The sequence below is a fragment of the Eretmochelys imbricata genome, chromosome 3 (assembly GCF_965152235.1).
Source record: "Eretmochelys imbricata isolate rEreImb1 chromosome 3, rEreImb1.hap1, whole genome shotgun sequence".
In the NCBI taxonomy this organism is placed as follows: domain Eukaryota; kingdom Metazoa; phylum Chordata; order Testudines; family Cheloniidae; genus Eretmochelys; species Eretmochelys imbricata.
Genome location: NC_135574.1, coordinates 142,768,714 through 142,795,499, shown reverse-complemented (window position 1 = coordinate 142,795,499; position 26,786 = coordinate 142,768,714). Strand labels below are relative to the sequence as shown.

The 26,786-nt window shown below is 41.8% G+C and overlaps 1 protein-coding gene across 1 annotated transcript; it reads left to right on the top strand.

Moving 5' to 3' along the window:
- Nucleotides 1-7,605: 7,605 nt before the first annotated feature.
- Nucleotides 7,606-25,356, top strand: QPCT (glutaminyl-peptide cyclotransferase). Its single transcript, XM_077811883.1, has 7 exons — nucleotides 7,606-7,737; nucleotides 11,287-11,433; nucleotides 15,717-15,998; nucleotides 19,833-20,009; nucleotides 20,565-20,664; nucleotides 21,384-21,500; nucleotides 25,211-25,356. The coding sequence occupies exons 1-7, from the start codon at nucleotides 7,606-7,608 to the stop codon at nucleotides 25,354-25,356; spliced, it is 1,101 nt and encodes a 366-aa protein (XP_077668009.1).
- Nucleotides 25,357-26,786: the final 1,430 nt, after the last annotated feature.

The window sequence follows — 26,786 nt, the reverse complement described above, 5'->3', positions numbered from 1 at the left end:
TGGGTCTGCCACAAATTTACTTTGAGTAAGTTAGGGGATATTTTAAAAAAAATTGAAAAATTGAAAAATCCCCTTTCTTTGGGCCTAATATTCAGAAGAGCTGAGCATCCAAAGTGACAGCTGACATCAATAGAGTCAAGGTTGGTGAGGTAGTATGTTTTATTGGATCAGCTTCTGTTGCTGAGAGAGACAAACTTTCAAGCTACACAGAGCTCTTCCTCAGATCTGGGAAAGGTTCTCAGTGTCACAGCTAAATACACAGTCAAACAGATAGTTTTAGCATAACTAGTTAGCACATATTCTAAGGGAACATTCAAATCAATGGGATCTGCAGGTGTTTGGGCCTTCTGAGAATCAGACTTTGCATTATGTCAGCAGCAGTGGATGTGTGTTCCTCATAGTTAAGAACCAGGGTAATCAAGAAATGATTAGAGAAAGTTCTGCAGAGAGAGTCTGGTTTTAGCTAAGATACATGTATTATGTAGTCTAATAAAGAGTGCAAGTCATGCACAAAAGACCTTTACAAATATTTTCTCTGTATGATGTTCCCTCTAGTGTGCACCAGATGGCACTGTGACATTACCTGGTTTAAGGAAAGAAACTATATAGAGCTGGCAGAATTATTTATTGCAAATCATTTATCTGACAGCCCCATGCAAAGAATGGAGATACTGAAACAGTGACATATATCATGTTTCTAAAAATTGCTGTGAAGTTTTGTGTTTGATAAAAAGTGAAACCTGCACTAAGACTCAGATTCCATACTTCCAATTAATTCCAGGCTGAATTCTGCCCTATTTTTGGAGGGATGGGGATGGGCAAGACAAAGGACCTTTAATTTTCCCTAAGCAGGATGACAAAGTACAGTATCAGCTTTCTTTCTAGCTTTCCATCCATAGCTTTTAGTGTTGCAAAAAAATGTCAGAGGATTATCTTCCAAAGCTTCCCCCAGCAGGGCCCCATCACTCCTGAACATGGACTACATGACTTCCCACTTCTATTCCCCCACCGAACCACGTTCCCAACTTTCCCAGCCTCATGGACTAGTGTGCAGAGGATTTTTTTATTTTGAGAGGTGGTTTCTGTGACCTGACTGCTTATCTGTGTTAGAGATAGGAGCTTGGAGTCTACTGCTGTATTTAAAGAATGGTTGGCCTTTTTCTTCTTTGTAAGGCTAATGGAACAGATCTTAAATGGATAAATGGGAACTGAAACTGTTGTTTAGCATCTGACATACTCTCTCAGAGCATCCAGAACTGTCATGCACCTTGTTACTCCGCTGCCTTAGCAAAAGAGGGATTTGTTGGTGTTAAACTGTGTGACAGTTCCCCTCCACCACAGCCCAAACAAACTTCTTAGGACTCCACCTGTCCTAACTTTGCCTTGCACGTTTATCCTTGGTGTACTTCAGTTCCCAAACTATCCAGAAGCATCTCCCTGCAGCATCCAGCCCCTGTCACTGGACACTCGCAGAAATTACCAGGTCCAAAGAGACAGAGTTCATAGGAGCCTATTGGCTCAGGTGAGGTGCACACCTCAATTTAATAACACAGCACTGAGATGAACTTATCATACAAGAACAAGTTTATTAATAAAGATCAGAGATTTAAGTGATACTAAGTGAGATAATAGGAACAGAAAATGGTTACAAATAAAAACAAAAGTATAATAATGTTTTCTAGTAACTAACACTGAACTAAACAAGCTAAGATAAGTTTCTTACCTAAACCAACCTTTCAGCATCATCCACCCCACCTGGTTGGGGATCCATCATTCAGGGAATGCAAAGAGTCCTGGACCCTTTGTTCCCTCTGTGATGGATAACAAAGCGGTTCTTTCCCCTTCTTATAGTACAGTAATCCCTTGTGATATGTTATTTTGAAGTGTATCTCCAGATACAGCTCTTCTCCCCTGCTTCTTGTGCTCCTGTGTGCTGACGCCATGCTATTTTCCTATCCTCCTGATAATGTGCTTTTTCTGTTGACTTAAAATGCAAATGAAGCTTGCTTTCCCAATACTTGTTTCAAAGAGCTACCTTGGCAGCCAGGTAAATCAACATTCCTTTGTCTGGGGAAGACTTACCAACCCTGTTCGATTACACGGCTTTAAAGATATTTTCAGTATACACATACAGCTTTTTAATTAACACTCAGACATACATCACGCAATGCTTATGATGACCAATAAGACATAAGTTTTCATCTGATACTTTACATCAGTGGTTCTCAAAGCCGGTCCACTGCTTGTTCAGGGAAAGCCCCTGGCGGGCCGGCCCACCAGGGGCCTTCCCTGAACAAGCGGCGGACTGGCTTTGAGAACCACTGCTTTACATGACATTCTTTTTAAACACCCAGACAACAACATATTAGGTGCAGTGAGTTAGTCAGGCTTGATCAGAGTTGTTGTTACATGGCAGTGAACCCTTTGCCGGTGGGCATTGAGGGCCTCATAAAATTACACTACTCCACTTCTTCATTCTACTGCCATGTGTAAATATTCAAAACTGGTTTAACTGGTCTAGTTCCCCACTAATATTTTAGCCAAAACCAATTAATATTTTAGCCAAAACCAATTTCCTTTACAGCTATCATTTATATTTATAAGTGGTAGCTCCAGCAACTTTCTGTGTGGCTACTAGCTTCGTGCTGGGGGTATTGCCCTAGTTCAGTGGTTCCCAAACTTTAACAACCTGTGAAACCCTTTCACTAAAATGTCAAGTCTCGTGAACCCCCTCTAAAAATGAATATTTCCAGGGATTTTCTCCTTTACCTGAGTATAAATTATAAAAGCAGTGATCTTGGAAATACAATTTGTTTTTATGACATGCTTATTACACACTATATATTATTAATTATTATTTATCATTACAGTATTTTTATTACATTATGAAAACAGCAACACCCTTCCAAGATCTCACTTTCATAGCTTGTATCACTTTGAATAAGCCTGTTATAAGACAAGGCTCCTATGTTTCATCAAGGAGTATCAGATGTGAAACAGCATGAAGATATTTAAGAAGCCAACTCAAATCGTTCCTCCAACATAAGCGTTCAGGTCTTGAGCAGTCCAGGCAAACAACGCAAACAAAGCTTAAACTTGTTCTTCATAATAATTTTAAAAACAATACTAGCTGCCTATTTAATTTTAAAAACAGAAAAAAGTATTCACCTCCTTTTCCATTTCTTATAAGGAGTCTTGAAGTTTAAATCTCCTCCGTGTGATAGATATGCTTGCTTTGATCTGCTTAGCTCTTGGAAATCCAGGGACTCCGGTCTGCTTGCCCCATGTTGCCCAGGTCCCTAAGGACAGCTCTATCCGCCATTAGGGATTTCTTTCCCTGAGAACCCCCTGTAACATTTCCCGAACCCCAGTTTGGGAACCACTGCCCTAGTTCCAGTCTTTCTCCCTAGGCACACCCACAAATAGTGTACACATTTTATTAAATGTTCTGAGCTTATACTAGTTTCCTTTTTATAAGATTACAGGACAATTCATATATATTTTGGATGCAGTGTGTGTTTTGTTTTAAATTGTTCACAGCATTATATGTAAACTTTCTGTAACCCACTGTAGATAGTGAAGCGTGGCATATATACTTGAGGGCAACAGTGTTTGACTTAAGACGGAATAAAAATAATATTTAAAAAAATCCTGTATTATCTATGGGTATGTCTTCACTAGCAACTGCTTTGACGTGGCTGTGTAGTCGCAGCACCAGCGCTGGGAGACAGCTGTCCCAGCGCTGTAAAAAACCATCCCCACGAGGGGAGTAGCTCCCAGCACTGGTGCACTATCTACACTGCCACTTTACAGCGTTTAAACTTGCAGTGCTCAGGGGGGTGATTTTTCCATACCCCTGAGCGAGAAAGGTGCAGCACTGTATAGTGGCAGTGTAGACAAGGCCTATGAGTTTTCTACAATACCCATCACCATAACTCCTATGTGCTTCCTAGGTAATTTAGGTCAGCATAACAGGGTCTTCAACCTGGCAGTGGACTTCATTACTTGTTTCACAGGGAGTGGTTTAAATACTTCTAAAGACTTCTTCTAATGCTTCATTATGCATGGTGGGACCAAACCCTCTGAGGGTATGTATACACTACAGCAGCACAACTACAGTTGACAGAAGAGGTTTTTCCATCGATATAGGTAATACACCTTTCCAAAAGAGGCAATAGCTAGGTTGACAGAAGAATTACTCTGTTGATCTAGCTGCGTCTACAGTAAGAATTAGACTGACCTAATTACATTACACATGATGTAACATTTGTCACACCGCTGAGTAATGCAGCTATGTCAATCTAATTTTTAGGTTTAGACCAAAGCTCAGAGGTGGTATAGTAAATAATACTATCCAGTCCTGAATCAAGTTTATTGTCTCAGCAAGTTCCTCCCAGATGTGATTGAGCTTTTCTGTGATGCGATCTTTTTGCATTGGTCAATATTTGTGTCCAAAGTCTAGCTTACATAGTCTGCACTGATTAGTCAGTACACTATTCAGAATAGCTCTGATGGCTATGATTTTGCAGCTATGAAGGCAGGCAGCAGAATATTATTTTTGTTCCATTATGTAGTACTGTAAGAAGTCCTTGTGCTCTTGGCAAATAGATTTAGAGTAGTTTCCTACCACTAGTGGCCTAGTCATGTGCCAGCACATCTGCCTATGTATGATCTTAATTTGATGTAATTTTGTGTGTCCCATGTTAATCTTTGTGGTCAGTGCAGGGTGAAAGGGAGACTTGGGGCCTGTGCATCAACTTTAGTGATCATGAAGTGTTTATAAAGTTCTATCGGTTTGCCAGAATCTTGGCCTTGCAGCTGGAAGTTTTACCTGTCTAAGGCAGGCTATAAACTAAGGCTGTAAACTTGTAAATTCACAAGTTTTTCAAAATCAAAGCAGCTTTGTTGTCACTTCCTTTCCCTGGTGGAATGCAATGAAAGCCATGATATTGGCCTGGAGGAGGTGGTGATCAGACCTGTGGAGTGGAACTTTTATGATGTCCCTGAGCGCCACTCTTAGGCTGAAGATCAGCTCCAGCATGTCTCTTCTCTGAGTGTGAAGGACTAGAGGTGGTTCAAATGAATTACATGTTTCCATGCAGAAGAGGATTTTGGATGCTATGTCATCCTTAGTATTGTCTAGGTTGAAGTCACCAACAAATAATGACCCTGGGGAATTCCAGCTCCACAGTGGTAAATATATCCATGTTGTATCAACCAGGCAAGGTACTAACAAACTTCAACAGGACTTTATTTTCAAAATGGAAACCTCTTTACCAAGCAGCTGCTGTACCCTCTGTAGCTTTCTCCCAGCCTCTCAACTCCTCCTCCCTCTTTCCTGTCCTTTCAAACTCCCAACAGCCAGTGCTCCCAATTCTAATAATTACAAGCAACATCGAAACACCACAATTCATTCGTTACTCCAGGAAGTCTGCAGGGCTTTTGTCCAGAAGTCGGTAGATCAACAAGGTCCTAGTTTCCTGTTGTCCTTAGCCTCAGAGACCAGTGGGATAAATTTAAAGGTTTTGATTTCTGGGCTGGAATGTCTCCATATTTGATGCTGGAGGGCAGCAGGACAGCTTCCTATTTTTATCCTCTTCTGCTGTTTTCTGGGATCTTTCTTAGTTTGTATTGAATAGCCTTTGAGTACCGAATGAGCGAAAATGTGATGGGAGAGGCTTCAAACCAAGCCTCAGTGATGCAAGCAAAGTCAGGGGTTTAATTCAAAATTGGATCCAGGATGGTGATAGTTCAATTGTCAGTTGATCCTGCATTCATAATATTGGGAAAAATCCTAGAAAAATGTATAGCAGATACCAGTGCAATCCCCAAACTTAAACATTTTGAAAATAGAATTTGACTCATTAATCATAAATTCAGTGTCTCTGGCCACTTTTGACATAACAATTGATGTAGAACAGCATATATAATAATAAGTAACTTATTTGCATGTATATAGATATTTACATTTTCAAGACATTGTACAAACTGTGATACAGCATGGCCAGAGGGCAGCAGAAGAGTGTTTTTTTTGGAGCCTTCTTCCCTGTAGAGGGAAGAAAGTTTGCTATAAATTAATTAAAGCACTTGAAGCCAATTAAAGCATCTGAAGCCAGTAACCTGATTAAAAAAAAACCCTGCTTCAATCAGACAAGAGGAGGAGTTCATAGATTCATAGATATTTAGGTCAGAAGGGACCATTATGATCATCTAGTCCGACCCCCTGCACAACGCAGGCCACAGAATTTCACCCACCACTCTTACAAAAAAAAACCTCACACCTATATCTGTGCTATTGAAGTCCTCAAATTGTAGTTTAAAGACCTCAAGGAGCAGAGAATCCTCCAGCAAGTGACCCGTGCCCCATGCTACAGAGGAAGGCGAAAAACCTCCAGGGCCTCTTCCAATCTGCCCTGGAGGAAAATTCCTTCCCGACCCCAAATATGGCGATCAGCTAAACCCTGAGCATATGGGCAAGATTCATTAGCCAGATACTACAGAAAATTCTGTTGAAGCAGAGTGGATTGATGTTAGAGTAGAGAGCAGTTTGGAGGGAAGCAGAGGAGAGTTTGGAGAAGTGCTGTGGTGGGCTAAGACCACCAAGACCCAAGGTAAAGGGACACCTCGTTTGTGCAGAGGGAGGGCAGGAAGCCCCACAAGCTGAAGGGCAGGAGAGGGAAGTAGCCCAGGGGATGGAATCGCTAGTTCAAGTGGTTTACTGCTATCCCTACGGCCCCTGGGCTAGGACCCAGAGTAGAGGGCGGGCCCAGGTCCCTCTCTCTTTCTACTCCCCTCCTCTAGGACATGAGTGGGGCAGTTAATACCCCAGTTTGGGGTAAGAAATAGTGCCCTGAAACCCCCTGCCCCCCAACAAGAGAGAGCGCGAGACCCATCATAGTAGTGCCAGCGATTTGCCACAAAACAATCACTGAACATTGATCATCATTAACTATTTACACAATAAGGCCAAGACTTCCAGTAATAGGGGCCTGAAGCTAGGCTGGTAAGTCCTTATTAATGTACCTGAAGTACGTGGCCTGATTTTCAAAAGTGCTGATGCCAACAGAAGCTGTTTGGAACTTGGCACCTTTGAATGACACCCTGTCTGTAAAAACAAACAGCTTTTTAATCTCCACTCAGAAAGAACTTCACAAATCAGTCCACAACTCTCCTCACTTTTCCCAGTGAGAAACACAAGCCCTCAGAGCCTCACTGTAACCCTGGAGGAAAACATCAGGGAGGGAACACATGGGAGAGAATGGAGAGACCATCCTGTTGTGATCACTGCCTGAGGGTTTGGGGATTAGTCACTCTCCTGATGCTGCTGACGTGGTGCTAGGGACAGGGCTCATTTCAGAAGGGAAATGAACTGGGAAAAGCTGGGTAAAAGGGTAGATGCTGCTGAATGAATCATAGATAGTCAGGCAGCAGATCATTGGGAAGCTCCCTCCTCCCCACCCCTCCTCCAGGACTGCCCCCTTTCCCCCTCCTACCTCCAGATCCTTAGTCAGGCAGAGGGAGAAGGGAGGGGTGGACTGCAGAAGAAGCTGCTCCAGCTACTGACTCATGCACAGGAAGAAGAGCAGTAGCAGCTGCAGAAGAGGGATGACAGGGGGAAGCAGGGGTAATAAGGCAGCAGCATCTTTCTGCCTGGCTGGGGTACTTTACCTGGCAACAGTCACCTTCTCTCAGCTGACAGATGGGAGGGAAGCCAGAGCAAACTGGACACAGGAGAAGGTGGGTCACAGTTGTATTTCTCAAACTGGTTCTTGTCTTCTCACCCCCACTTAAATGCAGTGTGGCTTTGGCGTATGCGTGTGTGGGGAGGGGAGATCAGCAGCTGAGCTGTTTAAACCAGGCCTGCCTCTCAGTCAGGAGGCTTCTGGAAGAGGAGTTCAGACAGACACTTTCATTTGATCCCTACTCCTTCCCTGTAAGAGAAGACATCGGCATGAATTGCATCTTTGTTGTGCAGCCTGTGGCTGTGATCAGGGTTCTGTCTTCAGTGTAAGAGCTGCTGTTGTGATAATAATACAGTGTGGGTGGATGGGCTAAGTTCTCTGAGCCACCCACAACATAGAGATCAGAGTGAATCTTAGCTTATTGTTATTTAGAGAGCACTGTCAGTGTACATAATACAGACTCAGACAGGTAAAGAGATAACATGACCTTCATCATAATTTAATGGCTGCAGATAATTCTTTTTCTCAATGTGTTATTGTGATATGAGAGTCACACTAACCTAGCATTGGCAACTCAACAAGAGAAACGTTTTGCAGAGAATTGTTGAACTTGGTGGGAAAAAAAAAAAGAAAATCTAAGACTGTTAAGACTGCAGAAAAGAAATGAGAGAGATTAAAATGATTCAGAGAGTATTATATGTTGGTCTGAGGAAAAGAGGGGCTCTGTTAAAATAGTAAATTCTGTCTAGCATGGAACATATAAGTAGGGGCTATAGCAGATAATGACAACAGAACTGCTGCATCATTATTTGGAAAGAAGATATTAGCATGTTTTGTTTCATCCAGTGTTTTCATCCATTTGTGTTTCTTAAAAAAAAAAAAAATGTAAACCAATTACAATAAGAAGATTAGAATCATAGACTTTAAGGTCAGAAGGGACCATTATGATAGTCTTGTCTGACCTCCTGCACCACGCAGGCCACAGAATCTCACCCACCCACTCCTGCAACAAACTCCTAACCCATGTCTGAGCTACTGAAATCCTCAAATCGTGGTTTAAAGACTTTGAGGTGCAGAGAATCCTCCAGCAAGTGACCCATACCCCATGCTGCAGAGGAAGACAAAACCCCCCCAGGGCCTCTGCCAGTCTGCCCTGGAGGACAATTCCTTCCCGACCCCAAATATGGCGATCAGCTAAACCCTGAGCATGTGGGCAAGACTCACCTTTCCTGGGTGGCTGGCTGAATTCTCTGTAGTAACTCAGATCCCACCCCATCCATTACAGACCATTGGGCATATTTACCACTAATAGTCAAAGATCAATTAATTGCCACAATTAGGCTATCCCATTATACCATCCCCTCCATAAACTTATCAAGCTTAGTCTTGAAGCCAGATAGGTCTTTTGCCCCCACTGCTTCCCTTGGAAGGCTGTTCCAGAACTTCACTCCTCCGATGGTTAGAAAGCTTAGTCTAATTTCAAGTCTAAACTTCCTAACGGCCAGTTTATATTCTTTTGTTCTTATATCCACATTGGTACTGAGCTTAAATAATTCCTCTCGCTCCCTGGTATTTATCCCTCTGATATATTTATAGAGAACAATCATATCTCCCCTCAGCCTTCTTTTAGTTAGATCTCAGGATTAATACTTACTGAGAGAGAATAATACAGCAGTAAAAATACAGGCAGACACTCAAAATATAACAGTTATTTGGCCTGATTATGAAACACAAACATGGTTTCTTCATGCAGAAGTTATTTGAGCCACATGAAATATAATAGATTGTAGAGCTTCAAGTTTAATTTAATCAAGTGTTCCAAGACTTTCAAATGGAAAAAATGTTCAAGACCCATTTTGAGTTGATTGTAAAGAATCTGAGGCCGAAGTTCATCTAGAATTGACTGACTTCCAGTAATCTGATGTAACATCCAATGATGTACAGGGCTGCAGTCAGAATTTACCAGGGCCAGGACAAGATGGCAAGAGAGGTTCCCTTCTGTTCTATTTTTCATTAACTTCCCCTTTGTCATCTTCTCACATCCTCATTTTACCATTTGTTTTAATTATTTTACTTTAAAAAAAAAAGTCTGTGCCCAGTAGAATTCTGTTTGGCTCATTGTTATGTATTCATATTTATCTTTCCAGATGTAACCCATAGGGGCAACACTGTAGACCACTGAGCAAATATCTAATTGAGGCTGAGTCCATGGTTACACTGGTCATTACAGAAAATGCTGAGCAGCATCAGTGCCTCTCTCCAGCTCTCTTTCTCACCACACATACTCTCCCTCTCTTTACCCCACCCACCCACTCTACTCACTCTGTCCTATCTACCAAGCCAATCCAGTTGCCATTGATTTCAGCAAAAACATCAGGCCTTCAACCTCACCCCTCATCACTGTAACCCTTCTACCAGGTGGAGTTGGCAGCAACAATAGCTGGGTTCGCTGTCTAGGGCATTGGTTTTCAAACTGAAGTATGTGTGCTCCTAGGGGTACGCAAGCTCTCATCAAGGGGTAATGGCGGACAATGCATTTTATTACACACTGTAATGGCGGACAATGCCTAGTCCTACTAAATAAAATGCAGTCTAATCATAGGTATATTATGATCCTATCTCAGATGGGGGTATGTGGTAGACTACATTATTTGGAAAGGGGTACATAGTCTAAGAAGTTTGAAAACCACTGCTCTAGGAGTTTCTCTTAGCAACAGAAAATAGAACCAGCTCAACCCCCATCCAGTCATCTGGAAAAATGAAACACCGCGGCTGGGCACTTCTAAGAGGTAATACTTTCCCTCTCGCAAGCTCTGAATCTGTGGATAACAAAAGAAAACTTTTATTTAAAGGGGATCCAATGTTTGTTTGGGAAAACACCACAACCATAATTCAAAAGCATGTGACCACAGGCAAACACCCACCCCACAGTGTTCTGGGCAGTGTCCTTTGCCTTAGTTTCACACCATAAGGTGTGAAACTCCAACAAGCTGCTGCACTCCTGTTGCTCTCTCTCTCCCTCCTCTCTCGGTCACCAGTGGCTGCCGTCCCCTGCTACGGCTGTCTCTCTGCTGCCACCGTTGCTGCTGTCTTCCATTGGTATTACGTCACATTCTGAGGTTCCATTCCAGCTCTCAGGGATTCCTGCAGGTAGTGGGGAACCTCACTGCTGGTGTAGTTGCTAAGTTGCCTTTAACTGTTCCCACGTAAGTGCTAAGGCTCAGCCCCTAGACTTCCTCAGCAGTGAGGACAGCTCAAGGAATCACCAACTGGAAACAAGGACTCTTAATGGAGCTTAATGAGGTCTATCATTAAATGCTGGAGAGGGATAGATCAAATAGTGTCTAGGATGTTTCTCAAATGTGGCAAAATGATCTGCACCCTATACTGCCATTTTTAGAGTCACCTTTGAGAGAAGACCCACGCTCCTAAGGGGTTGTTGTCCTTATTACTGGAGGATGCCACAGGAAATAGGATTAGCACTCAATATATTGTTAATATAGTACAATATGTTGTTTGCATTCTATAGCATCACGTTTGTCATATTGAAGAAAACAACACAAACTACCTAACAGATAATAGATGCCTCTTTTTCCTTCTGCAGTACTCCCACCAACCAAGTATTTTAACTTTTGCTGGTATCCGGCAAGTTGCAGCACACACAGATGTTTCTCGAATGTGGCAAAATGATCTGCACCCTATACTGATAGAGAGATACCCAGGATCACCAGGAAATTATGCTGTGCGTCAGGTGAGACTACATCCTCTGGACACACTAAGGATATCATCTGTTGTTTGTATTCTGGTAGTGCCCTCAGTGTATGAGGCTCTGGCCACCCATGTGTAGAGACACATTTGCTGCATTCAGTAAGACCACTACCATCAGAAGACTGAGAAATGTCATCCATAAAGACACAATATCAAGGCTGACAGGCCCAAAACTTAATCTACTTTAAATTCTATTCCCTAATTTTACACAGCTCCAACAAGTATTACGTATAAAAGAAAATCAATGTTAAATATATATGTAAGTGAGAGTACTCCATGTAACCTAAAATCAGCTTAGCTGGATGTCTTTGTGCTCACACAAACATGCCATTTTTGCACAGTTGCCTTTGGAACTTCACATGAGGGGCAAGTTAAATGTCTTCCCTGAAGAGGTCTTACTGGTTTTGAGGAGGAAGGGCTTACAGAGTTGCTCCAAAGATTATCTAGTGGTGGGTAGGACCATGATGCAATTTGACATCTTGCCTGCTCTGGATTACTATAGTTTATCAAGAAGCTACAGTGTTTTTAAAAGGTACATAGGACCAGGACTCAGGGTTTCCTTTGCTTGTCTTTCCACCTATTCACTGTGCCACCCAGGGCAAGTTACTTTACTTTTCCAGTTTCAATGACCACATCTGTAATGTGGGGATATCAGTTCTTTATCTAAGAGGAGTAACATGAGGCTTAATTCATTAATGCTTTTAAAGCACTTTGGGAGCCCTGGAAGAAAGGTGCTGTAGAACTTTGAAATAGAACTGTGGGCAAAATGCAGCCCTGGTATAACTCCAGTAACTTCAGGGGAGTTGCATGTATGTGCTAGAACCAGGCCTAGTCTTGGTCACTCTTCTATAACAGTCCTGGGGAACTTTAGGAAAGGAATGAAACTATAATAAAGTTATATAGAAATCACCCTAAAAACCTATGGCATTTAAAGGGACACTGCCATCAGAAATCTAATCAGTTTCCAAAAAGTGAGTTACATGCTGCTGGTGAGAGCTGCTTTCTGCATCAGCTGGGCCATGATCTGAAGATACCGTTGAAGATGACAGGAGGGTCAAAGAGAGGGACTCAGCCTTCACACACCCAGTGCCATGACTGGACAGATATTTTAATACATTAACTAGAGAGATTCAGTCTTAGCTAGGTGACATTTTGATTACAATGGCCTTACTGATAGTGAAACTACTTCTATATAAAAAGAAAAGTAGGACTTGTGGCACCTTAGAGACTAACCAATTTATTTGAGCATAAGCTTTCGTGAGCTACAGCTCACTTCATCCGATGCATGCAGTGGAAAATACAGTGGGGATATTTATATACACAGAGAACATGAAACAATGGGTGTTACCATACACAGTGTAAAGAAAGTGATCAGGTAAGGTGAGCTATTACCAGCAGGAGGAGGGAGGGAAACCTTTTGTAGTGATAATCAAGGTGGGCCATTTCCAGCAGTTGACAAGAACGTCTGAGGTACAGTGGGGGGGGGTGTGGTAAACATGGGGAAATAGTTTTACTTTGTGTAATGACACATCCACTCCCAGTCTCTATTCAAGCCTAGGTTAACTGTATCCAGCTTGCAAATTAATTCCAATTCAGCAGTCTCTCGTTGGAGTCTGTTTTTTAAGGTTTTTTTTGTTGTTGTTGAAGAATTGCCACCTTTAGGTCTGTAATCGAGTGACCAGAGAGATTGAAGTGTTCTCCGACTGGTTTTTGAATGTTATAATTCTTGACGTCTGATGTGTCCATTTAGTCTTTTACGTAGAGACTGTCCAGTTTGCCCCTCTGCCATGTACATTGGCCATTGCTGGCACGTGATGGCGTATATCACATTGGTAGATGTGCAGGTGAAACTTCAGAAACAAACTCCAACAAGAGACTGCTGAATTGGAATTAATTTGCAAACTGGATACCATTAACTTAGGCTTGAATAAAGACTGGGAGGGGATGTGTCATTACACAAAGTAAAACTATTTCCCCATGTTTCTCCCCCTCCCCGCTGTTCCTCAGACGTTCTTGTCAACTACTGGAAATGGCCCACCTTGATTATCACTACAAAAGGTTCCCCCACCCCCGCTCTCCTGCTGGTAATAGCTCCCCTTACCTGATTACTCTCGTTACAGTGTGTATGGTAACACCCATTGTTTCACGTTCTGTGTATATAAATCTCCCCACTATATTTTCCACTGAATGCATCCGATGAAGTGAGCTGTAGCTCACGAAAGCTTATGCTCAAATAAATTTGTTAGTCTCTAAGATGCTACAAATCCTCCTTTTCTTTTTGCGGATACAGACTAACACGACTACTACTCTGAAACCTACTTTTATATAGTCCATCTTTTTAAAATCAACAAGTAGTAGTTAAACAGCACCAGGCCTAGCATGGAACCTTGACTCCCGCACCTCCTGTTAACATTTTGCCATGTTGAAAACTGACCATTTACTCCCACTCTATTTTTTGTTGCTACATTTATGTAAACAGAGTAATCTAAGCGCTAATTTGTAGCTAGTTCTGCATAGATGCAGACATAAGGGGAAAGAGCACAAGGGGTCTTTTCCCCAGCCCACCTTGTACCCCTTTCAAGGACCAGCACAACCCTTGTCCTTGCTCAACACAATTGCAAGGATCAGGAGTCTTCTACTGCTGGAGCTACTGGAGACTCTACAGTGGGTGAAGAGGGTTCAAAGGTGGCATACTGACTAGCAGAGTTGAATCTGCACATGAGGGGTATACAAATGGCACCTGTAAATAGTCTCTGCTCTCGGGTGACCGAGTCAACCAGAACACCTCTTGGGATTCTCACCAGTGTGGAACCACTCTGCGCCCCCAACCAGCCATGCAGGCTGTGGCTTAACAGCACCCCCATAGCCCATTGTGTCCAATTAATGAACTTGCCAATCTGTAGTTGGAGTAGAAAAATGAAGCTTGTTTCAATGGCAGTGAGTGTCCATAGTATCTAGTTCTGAGGTTCCTAGGTGATTTACTGGCTTTCAGCCAAACTAAAGGAAAAAATAGCAGAGCAGAGTCTGAGGCATGGTAACCGCATGGCATGTTCAAGTGGGGGATCTTTGCTGCTACGGGTAACAACAATGTACGAAAATATCCTTATGACAACATAGAAACACTCTCCATTGTCAGCACGGAGAGGAGAGTTTTGTTAAAACATAATAGAGCTGCAGGGAAGCTCCATTCCATTCTGTGGAAAGGTACAAATTCCACTTTAAATTCAGTCCAGGGGCCGAGATGTACAGCTAGAACTACATACTCCTACCAATCCACTGCAGAACACCCACTGATGCCAAAGGCAGGTTTGCAAACAGGACAAGGGTAAAATACTTGTTGCTGCATGAACTTTCAGAACGCTACCCAGAACAAAATGGAAACTATTCAAGGTGACACTTTTGCCATTGATTTCAGTGGGAGCAAAAATCCCATTGATCTTAATAGGAGCTTGCTCGGGCTCTTCACTGTCTGCTAGTTCCCCAGTTAGAAGCTTTTTTCCACTATTTATCTAAATAGAGAGAAATATGTCCTTGAGAGAATACTTAAGAGACCAATAAAAATAAGTTGCTTAACACAGATGGTCTTCTCAAATAAAGAGGATGCAGAACCCTCCTCTGTACTGGATCCATTTGGGGGGGATATTTTAGAGGCAATCTTTCAAGGCAGGACGTTGCCTAATAGGAGTGGTCTATTATACAGATTCCATTGTTTTCATTTTTGCCCTCACATTGAATGATATTTTAGTTGTTCTCCAGTGTTCCATTCTTTGCTCAGTTTATAGAGAAGAGACTATTTAGTTGTTTCCTGTTGAACTCTTAAGCCTCGTTCAAGTCACTTGCTATTTGTAAGGCACATTTCTTGTAGAAAGCAAACAGTGTTATTGGTACTGCAGTAGCGCCTAGAGGCTGCCATCAGTGATCATTATGCTAGGCACTTTACAAACATATACTAAAAGATAATCCCTGCCTCAAAGAGTTTAGAATCTTAGCATATAACAAGACACAACAGGAGAGAGGCCAAGCAAATGGGGTGATAGTGGAGGAAGAGAATGTAGCAGTGAAACAATGATGGTGATTACCACAAGCAGAACTCAATCCCATTAGCTGCCTAGCGATAAATGCTTATTATAATTACAGTGGCCCTTACAGAAAAATTAAAGAGCTAATACTGTAAACTAGCTACTGATAGTTTGTTTGCAAACGTCTGTTAGATGCTTACCAATATTAATGTGGTGATTTTTTTTTTTTTTTTTTTTACAATTCCAGCATATCAAGCGCCGTATTCAAAGTTTGCAGGCTGGCTGGGTAGTCGAAGAAGATACGTTTCAGGGATACACGCCCTATGGATACCGAACGTTCTCCAATATCATCAGCACCCTCAATCCTTCTGCCAAGCGCCATCTGGTGCTCGCTTGCCACCATGACTCAAAATACTTCGGTCCACAGTGGGATGGCAGAGTGTTTGTGGGAGCCACTGACTCAGCTGTGCCCTGCGCTATGTTATTGGAGCTAGCACGTGCCCTAGACAGCCGGCTTCAGTCAATTAAGGTACTTGTTTCTTTTTCTCTTTTGCATGCTTCCGTGATAGCTGAGCCTTATGTGGCTTCTGTATTGTTGTTCTCAATTATCATCGACCTGATCCTCCTTCTACTGATGTTAATGGCACAACTCCCATTGATTTTAAAGGGGAGCAGAACTGGGACCCAGGTCTATTACTGCACAAGAGTTTAACTTCACATCATAAAAAAAAATGAGGAAGCATCGATAGATGCACAATGGTATCAGAGAGGTTTGAGCAGTTCCATAGCATGCTATGGAAATAATACATTTTTACTTAGTTGAAGACTGGAGACTTTTAAAAAGAATTCTAACGATAGGTATACAGAACCATGCTTTTAAAAAAGTAACCTAATAGTGTCAGCTTTCAGGATGTAGGATACACGAATTTCGGTTTCTAAGTCTGATACCATTAAAAGAATGATTAAACAACACAAAGAAACACAGTAACACTTCATAATTACATGTGAAGGGTGAATAATTCAATATATCAAAGCTATCATCATAAATGCATGGATTTTAAGGCCCAAAGAGATTATGAACATCTAGTCCGATCTCTTCTGTAACACAGGCCATAGAATGCCATGTAGTAATTCCTGCACCAAGCCCAGTCACTCAAGAAGACATTGAGAAGGGTATGGTGTATTTCTCTCTGTAACTGCTAGGCCTTTGCTTTGTGTATACCGCACTTTTAAATCTCTAGGAAGTCTACTGTTTTCTGAGATAGGCAGCCATTTGGAGGGAGAGTGAGAGTTACAGCAGCCTGTTACAGAGGAAATACATACACCATCTTCTAATGGCAACTTCACTTCTGTGTTTTTTTCTTGTTTTTTTTAATCTAAGTCAATTATTCAGAATTAAGTATGGGGTGGTCTTGGATTATGGGAAGACATAATACAGGGAGTATAATATATATTAAGTTGTCTGGTCCATGTTAAGAGCGGATGTATGTTGGTACTAGGGCCAGCTGCAGTGCACAAAAAGTTTCAGTGGCCCTAAAAATCCAGGAGCTATACTACATATTTTTGAGTGCCTTATCTACTATTTCACACATGCAGATATAAAACACTCCTGTAATAGATATGCTTGGGTTTCATATGTAAAGTTGAGCAGCTGATCCAATCTCAAACTACAGATGATAGTGTTTGATTTTGTTGTGTTCTGATGTGAAGTATTTAAGTAATCTAAACATTGTTTTTATGGCTGCAATTGTTCCAAAAGGTTGATATTGTACTTTTTAGTGTTAGTAGCGTATTTGGGGATTTGAACATTAGGAAGTGTTCCAATATTTTTTATCACAAAACTAAGTATGTTATATTACATTATTTCCCCATGGCATATATTAATGAACTGTCATTTAAAAAATCTTGATTTTTGCATGAACTAGCACAGTTGTTTATATAAACAAATCCTGGTACCAATTTAGAGGTCTGAATCTTTAGCAAGTACTAAGTCAGTATTTAATTTCAATTTTCCATCTCATGAAGAGGGAGTATTTTAAAGGTGGGTGAAATAATTACTTTGTACAAATGATGGCCTGTGAAATCTGTTAGCAAAGTATTTTGGGATTCATCTGATGAATACATTATCTATGACCTTTTGACTCTACTTGTGGTAGCATAATAGCCTATTATGTTCTAGGCCAAATCTATTAATATACAGTGACTTTGAGTTGTGATTTCTATCTCCATGTTCTTCCAATTTATTTATATTTACATAAAGCTTAAAATACTCTTGTTCATAGATATCTTTTTACATTATTCAGACAGAATATTTTAAGCAGAAAAAAATCATAGCCATGGATACTAATTTTCTTAAATTAGAGTTACTTTAATTCATATTCTCCTGGTATACATATGACGGTGATTGAGCTCTGGGTCGACTAAGAGGTCTGTCTTGCAGTGGAAAGAACAAAGAGGAGTAACTGAAATCTCTACAAAATAGCAGGTGTTTCACAGCAGAGCGGATATCAATATTGCCCTGTCTACACAAGGGAAATTTTCTAAGTTTCCCACTATTGTTTACCCTGGTTCAGCTCCAGTGGTAGCAAGGTTGGGAGCCTTAGTGCATAAAGGGCACCACCAGCTTGTTAACTCTGTTTGGAGTAGGATTAGTGGGTACAATGGTAAAACCACCAATGGCAACTCTCTAGACTAGGGGTCCCAAAGTTACTAATATGGGTGGAACAGACCTGATATTAGTGATGGTGGAAAATTTTAGGATGTGGCCCCAGGTAGACAGCACCTGTGCTGGGAACATGTGGTGGAAGAGAAGACATTCCACATGGATAGCTCCTTTGCAGCCCTAAATACAAATGTCATCCTCTCTGCAGATGGCAGTGCCTTGATTTTTGTTGGTGGCTGAAGAGGAAGGGTCTTTGAGACACTTTTCGGAGTACCTGAGGTGTCCGGGTAATCCTCAAGCCTTCACCTGGTCTAGACAGTAAATACTGGGCTGGTTCCATGGACATCCATGGTTCTCAGTGTTGACTGAGTTAGCCCGGAGACTCGCCTTGCCTCAAGTAGCAAGTTTCACTTCATCAGTTTTGAAACTCAATATCCTACATAACTAAAATTATTTCCTGTACAAACATCACAAAATAACCATGACAATCAGCTAGTTCAAGTTTCAGCAGAGCCCACACACAGCCCTCTTCAGTGAAATATTGAGAATTTGGTTAGACACAAGTCAATATACCTGCTTGGGTATGTTGATGCCACAGTGTTCCCTTTCCATAATGTGGCAACCAGGGTCCAGACACTCCAAAGGGAGAACAGGGGGTCAAAATCCCAAAGAGTAAGCAACTGAATCAATTGGTTGTGTACAGTGTTATTGTGTATAAAAATATGCCAAGAAGGTATTTTATGAAAGCTTGTAACATTCTGAACTTGATGGTCTTTATGTATGCAGACCGCGGCTCTGAGTCAGTGTATTTGTGTACGTGTAGAGCTGTGCTCATGATTTGTGCTGCAACATTTAGCTCCACCTCACAGCAGAGTGGTGAAGCAATCAGGCATGAGGGGGACTGCATTCCCACCCAACCCTACGAGATTAGCTCCAAGCACCTAGCATTATACAATCCCAGAAAAGACAAACACTGAGCCATTAGGATTACTGGGACAGCATTAAGACATACTGTTTGAAATTTCCCCACCCTAAATAATTAAGACACCATGCCAGGATAGCAACATAACTTTAAGGCACCCAAGTTACAAGACAGGCAGTGACAGAACCCTTTACTGGTCTGGGTGAGCCCCAAAATGACACACATCCTGTGCTTTGATTTTAGGGTCAGATTAAGGCTGCACGTCACCCTGCAGAAAAAGAAATGTCACTATTCTAATGACTAATAGTGCTTTGTTCCTCACTGTTTTCATGAGAACCACTACACACAAACATGACAAAAACTACAGCTCATTTATGAGTCTGCTTGCTGAGGCAGAACTCATTAAGGATTACCACAAATGCTAATCTCAGATGATATTAAATGTTTCAACCACCTTGTTCTGTAGACCTCTCTCAAGTTATTGAATTCATCCTCATACAAGTCAGAGATGTGAAACTTCTAACCACCGACAAGAGTCCTCATAAAGGAATTGTATCAACACAGGCTGCTTTTAAGGCACATGACAGCCTTTATCGTGATACCACAGTATAGGTATGGGAGATTAAAGATGTGGGAAAGTTTGAGTAAGAGTGGTAGTCCTTTTATGTGAGTTGTTAAAAAGGAGCTACTCATAAGAAAGAGCTGCAGGATCAGACCCTATATCAATGTGTATTTCCACAGAAATTGAATATGACATTGCTTTTGACATTCTTCAACAGACCAGCTCAGCCTCCAGGCCAGATCTTTCACTTCAGTTGATTTTCTTTGATGGCGAAGAAGCCTTTGTGCGGTGGTCTCCTACAGATTCCCTCTATGGATCACGACATTTAGCTCAGAAAATGGCATCTACTCCCCATCCACCTGGTGCAACAAACACAAACCAAATACAGAGCATTGTAAGTGAAAACTCCTTTTAATTTCCAAATGAATTCCTAGTTAAATACCGTACAACTAATAAAGAACAACAGTGAAATCAGCCAAATTCCACCAAGGGAGTACTCCACCAGATAATAGAAGTGAGCATAGGGGGGTTTTTTGTGTTTGGTTTTTTTTGAGAGGTCTTACTTGCTTTCTGCTTCTCCCTCCTTTGCCACTTCAGTGGAAAAAGCAGGGACAACTGGAGGCAACTTCTTATTTTTTCTGCAGGAAAAAGTGTGAGTTGCAACTGCTCACACCAAGTCTGAAACTGGCCCATTGCATTTTGCAAATCACGCTGCCTTTTTTCCCCCTGGTTAAAGGTGCTGTTGTATATTAAACCTCACTCCTGCCTCTCATTAGCTCTCTTCTCACATAGTGAGTTGATTACTGGTTCTTTGCTCAGAATTAGTGAAGAGAGAAGTAGCGAAGTCCTACTCTGTCACTTGTACTCATATTTTCAGTATGGCACATTATTTCTTTAAAAGACTTTTTTAATGAAGCTAACAGTTTTCATTTTTGTTTTACTCCTGTAGGATCTGTTTGTGCTACTGGATTTAATTGGTGCTTCAAACCCAACCTTTCCCAATTATTTTTCAAACACTGCCCGATGGTTTAACAGACTTCAAGCAATCGGTAAGGAGGATTATCCATCAAAGTAAGGGCTCAAGCCTGAAAGCCCTCTTCAGCAGGGTCATTCCTCCCCTGGAATTCAACAGGAATTCTTCATGCAAAAGAGTTGTAGGTTCAGACTCTAAAATTGGGGTCGCCACTTCCAACCAAAGCAAGTTATTAAAAATTTTAAGGTGCTTGTTTTTGGTAAAATTGTCCTTGCGAAACTCTGTTGGTTTTACTAACACTTATGGCGGTTTTCCAATATTTCACAATTTGTTACCTGGTTCACATAATTCCACAGTTTTATGAACTGGGAATTAATTTTTTCTCATTCATGAGACTAAAGAAATAAAAATTAAAAATCTAACGTTTAGCAGGATCTTGAAAACTGCTATGAAAACTCGAGTAGATTTGTGACTGCTAATGAAATGGCTCAAAGGGTAGCCTAGGAGCATGGGAGCCAGGACACATGGGTTCTAAGACTGTCACTGTGGGACCTTGGGCAGGTCACTTACACCCTTTGTGCTTGTTATCCCCATTTTACATATGGGGAAACAGCCATCTCAGGATCCTCTACTGACTGCTTCCAGGGGAACACAAATAATTGTTTCCAATTTTTTTTCCGGTGATATGAAAAATATCCTACACTACATGAGAAAAGTTGTTCAGTTGACTATATTATTTGAAGGATATTTTACTGTCAAGTATAATTTAAACTTTGTTTCAATTGTGAATTGTAGAACGAAAGCTACATGGCTTGGGTTTGCTGAAGAATCACCCTTCTGAAAGGCAGTATTTCCGGGGTAATGCCGCTCAAGGGTTGATTGAGGATGACCATATTCCATTTTTAAGAAGAGGTACTGGAATCCATTTTAAATATTTCCTAACTAGCACATGAGTTTACTGCAGTTTTAGGGGCAGATGCTTATTTTAAGCAAGTGAGTATTGTGTACAGGCCAGCATTTGCTAACTTAGCTCCTTAAATCTGAGGCTCCTAAATACATTTTCAGAGGGGCTAAGCACCACTGACCCCAAAGAAATTTCATAGCAAAAGAACACAAATCTTCCTTTTCCAAAAGCACAGCTTCTCACTATCTGAGATCAAAGGAATCTCAGTACACGCATTAGTCAGTTTGTTACAGCACAATTGAGACTAGTGAAATAATCTATTCTTCTTCACCTTGGCATTCACAAGTATAAAAGGGGAACTTGGCTTAGAGATTTGATTGAACTGATATTGAGAGCCTTAGACAATCCCAGGAACTTTTTCAATGGATTCTCCAGTATTTGACCTCCCTACTTTAATTATGAGGCTTGTCCTGATCCCCAGCCTGCTTCTGTTGCCAATCTCCCATTCTTGTGTGTTCACTCTAACCAGCTGCAGGGCTTTGGCAAATGCAAAACTGGTGTTCAGTCCAGCCCAAGCTTCCCTGAAGGTCAGATCATGCACAACTGAGTAGGGTGGTGAGCACAGTATGGGGCAGTTCATAGTTGAGGAAAGCAGGGCAGGTGCCACTGAGACATAGCCTGTTAAACACCTTTTCATGGGTGAGCTATGGCAAGGATACCAAAAAGAGGCCTCAGTGAAAAGGTGGAGAAGAGCCACTATAGTCACCAGACACTACAGGTGACAAACTCCTCTAACATCATGGTTAGGAAGCAGAGAGAGGTGCATCTTAACTGTTTGCTTTTGGGAAGCTGTGCGAACAAGGGGCTGGTAGGGAACAGGATGGAGGAAAAAAAAAATTAAGTGGAGAAGGAATTTAATTGTCCCTCCCCCAAAACAGTTCTGTACCACAACCACCCCCACTCCTCCAATGGCTTGGTGCCTGAGGCTTTCACCTAACCAGCATTACAGAACCATCATGCTGGGAAGGCTGGTAGCTTAGGTCTGGTCTACATTTTGGGGGGCCGGGGGGGGGAAGAAGGGGGATTTGATCTAAATTACACAACTTCAATGTAGCTGAAGTTGATGTACTTAGATCTACTCACCGCGGTGTCTTCACTGTGGTGAGTTGAAAGCTGCTGCTCCCCCATCAACACTGCCTGCGCCTCTCGCTCCAGTGGAATACTGGAGTTGACGGGAGAGTGCTCAGCGGTCAATTTATCATGTCTAGACTAGACACGATAAATCGACCCCCGCTGGATCAAGCACTGCCCGTTGATCCTGTAATGTGGATAAGACCTTAGTGTAACAAAGGGTGCTCCATTTTACAAGGCAGTAATGGGGTAAGTCATCCTAACCAATCCCCATCAGGGAACTGGAAAATTGCTATGTAGAACAGAGCAACACTAACATTACGACAGGTTTCAGAGTAACAGCTGTGTTAGTCTGTCTTCGCAAAAAGAAAAGAAGTACTTGTGGCACCTTAGAGACTAACCAATTTATTTGAGCTACAGCTCACTTCATCGGATGCATACTGTGGAAACTGCAGAAGACATTATATACACACAGAGACCATGAAACAATACCTCCTCCCACCCCACTCTCCTGCTGGTAATAGCTTATCTAAAGTGATCATCAAGTTGGGCCCTTTCCAGCACAAATCCAGGTTTTCTCACCCTCTGCCCCCCCCCCCCCCAAACTTACTCTCCTGCTGGTAATAGCCCATCCAAAGTGACCACTCTCTTCACAATATGTATGATAATCAAGGTGGGCCATTTCCAGCACAAATCCAGGTTCTCTCACTCCCTCACCCCCTCCAAAAATCACACACACAAACTCACTCTCCTGCTGGTAATAGCTTATCCAAAGTGACAACCCCGCAACCTGAAGCAAATACTCACTAACAACCACATACCACACAACAGAACCACTAACCCAGGAACCTATCCTTGCAACAAAGCCCGTTGCCAACTGTGCCCACATATCTATTCAGGGGACACCATCACAGGGCCTAATAACATCAGCCACACTATCAGAGGCTCATTCACCTGCACATCCACCAATGTGATATATGCCATCATGTGCCAGCAATGCCCCTCTGCCATTTACATTGGTCAAACTGGACAGTCTCTATGTAAAAGAATAAATGGACACAAATCAGATGTCAAGAATTATAACATTCATAAACCAGTCAGAGAACACTTCAATCTCTCTGGTCACACAATCACAGACATGAAGGTCGCTACCTTACAACAAAAAAACTTCAAATCCAGACTCCAGCAAGAAACTGCTGAATTGGAATTCATTTGCAAATTGGATATTATTAATTTAGGCTTAAATAGAGACTGGGAGTGGCTAAGTCATTATGCAAGGTAGCCTATTTCCCCTTGTTTTTTCCTAACCTCCCCCCCTCCCCGCCACGTTCTGGTTAAACTTTGATTTAAACTTGGAGAGTGGTCAGTTTGGATGAGCTATTGCCAGCAGGAGAGTGAGTTTGTGTGTGTGTTTCGGGGGGGGGGGGAAGGGGGTGAGAGAGCCTGGATTTGTGCTGGAAATGGCCCACCTTGATTACCATGCACATTGTAGGGAGAGTGGTCACTTTGGATAAGCTATTACCAGCAGGAGAGTGAGTTTGTGTATGTGTGGTTTTTGGAGGGGGGTGAGAGAACCTGGATTTGTGCTGGAAAGGGCCCAACTTGATTATCATACATATTGTGAAGAAAGTGGTCACTTTGGATGGGCTATTACCAGTAGGAGAGTAAGTTTGTGTGGGGGGGGGCAGAGGGTGAGAAAACCTGGATTTGTGCAGGAAAGGGCCCAACTTGATGATCACTTTAGATAAGCTATTACCAGCAGGAGAGTGGGGTGGGAGGAGGTATTGTTTCATGGTCTCTGTGTGTATATAATGTCTTTTGCAGTTTCCACGGTATGCATCCGATGAAGTGAGCTGTAGCTCACAAAAGCTCATGCTCAAATAAATTGGTTAGTCTCTAAGGTGCCACAAGTAATCCTTTTCTTTTTACTAACATTACGGTACAATAGGCCCATTCAGGGGTGCCCTGGGGGAAAGCTACAGTGCTACAATGCATCCTTCTCCGTAGTTCTCAGGTAAGCACAGTAGGAGCATGACTGCAAGGCTGAGAGTTGCTGTGACAGTCCAACCACAACTATTGTCACAAGTATTTTTAAAAAGAGCACTGGGAAGGAAAGACTATTTTAGGAATCAGAGTGGTAGCCATGTTAATCTGTATCCACAAAAACAATGAGGAGTTCAGTGACACCTTACAGACTAACAGAAGATTCCCTTCTCCTCGTGTCAGTATATTTATGTCTGCATCTGTAACTTTTACTCCATACATCCGAAGAAGTGGGGTTTTTTTACCCATGAAAGCTTATGCCCAAATAAATCTGTTAGTCTTTAAGGTGTCACTGGACGCCTTGTTAATTTTAGGAATTGTACAGTGTAAGTGGTGAGCTTCTGTAGTCACAAGGTGGGTAAGAGGAACAGTGGAAGGAAGCTGTGGAGATACCAGTTTGTTATGGAGTCAGTGTATTGAGTAATAGTCTGACTGTAGCCCTGGATTCCAAATGGTTTAGCAGCTCCACTTGTACAGTAATGCATGCTAATTTACTCACCCAAAAGGCTTGTGTACTATCTCCAAATTCCATCCTCTCTTTCAGGAGTTCAAGTTCTTCACTTGATCCCATCTCCTTTCCCTAAGGTTTGGCACACCATGGACGACAATGAACAAAACCTCAACAAACCCACCGTTGACAACCTCAACAAAATTCTACAAGTGTTTGTGCTAGAATATCTCAATCTGTGATAGCACAGTGGCTCTGAAGCACTGCTCTGTTTTAAATACTGCTACCAGCCCCAAGCATCAAGTTCTTAATCATCTCTCACCAGGAGCTAACTGTGATGGAGAGCATTAAAGGCAAAGCATGATGTGGTGACAACTCTGGTTAGTCAGAGGTCAGCTGTCTTTAGCTGCATAGTCCAGTTAAGTCAGATAAAAATGCCTTTAAACAAGAATTGTCGGCCTGGAAAGAACCTGGTCCTCCCCATCTGACCTGAGGAGAGAGAAGGGAAACCTGAATTTTTACATGTCACTATCACTGTTTTTAGTCCAGACATTAAAACGAAACAGAATCCAAATCCTGAATTCAAATACTTCCTAGGTTAGGGTTTAGCTGCAATTTTTATAGAGTAACTTTTAAAGTCCAAAGATGGAAATTCAGAACTCATTACCAACCATAAGTGTTCAGATTATGCCTGTTTTGAGAATGGTGTAGAGCTACCCCACCCCAGAAAGAGCTTCCAGAATTCCTGTCATGCTGAGTGAAGCACGCTTAAAACAACAGAGCTTGTGCTTAATCCCTGAGAAGCAGAGAAAGGACCATAAATATTGTCTTCTCCTGTCCTATCCTTTGTGAGGTGGTAGGTTTGTGCTCAAGGTGGGGGCACGAACTACAACTATGCCCTGCCCTTGCACAGGCTTATAAGATACGAGTGGATATTGGGAGGGAGGGAAGAGCAGAGTTCCTGCACATACTACGTAGAGTCAACCACAGTTTGTCCCAAAATAAATAAGCCCTTGCAGAACCCACCAGGGAGGGAGGTATTGCAGCACAAAGCAAAATCAGAACTGATCACATTTTAATTAGGTGCATTTTTTAAACTACAGGATTTTAAAAATATTTTTAAATACAATGCAAGATGTAGACTAGTGGCGCTAATGAAATAAGCATTACAAGAGGTGTAAGGGTCCAAAGAATGAGAGTTTAAACACCACACAATGAGGAACAAAAACATCCCAAGAGTGATAACAATTGTCAGGGCACTGGCCTGTATTTTAGATTTTATACAAATAAGCTTTTCTAAAGCTAAGACCAATATTTCCATAACTTCAAATTCCAATAGAAACTTTAAAGGCACTGAACATTTCTTTGCAGTGTTTGCAACCCAAAGTTGCAGCATTGTGCTATTATGAGAATCTGAAAATGACATTTTGATCTTTTATTTTCATTGTCCAAGTTGAGAGAAATGCAAAAGGTAAAAACAGCACAAGATGGATTTTAAATCATTTTCAATTTTAATCATTTAAGTCACTGTATGTAACAGTGGCAAGAATTGTTTTTTTTTTTAAATTAGGTTTTTAAACTTTATATCCTTCTATAACCTGGATGCATTCTCTAAAACAGAGCACAATCAACTTCAAAGTTAGATAAACATATATTTAAGTAAATATACAAT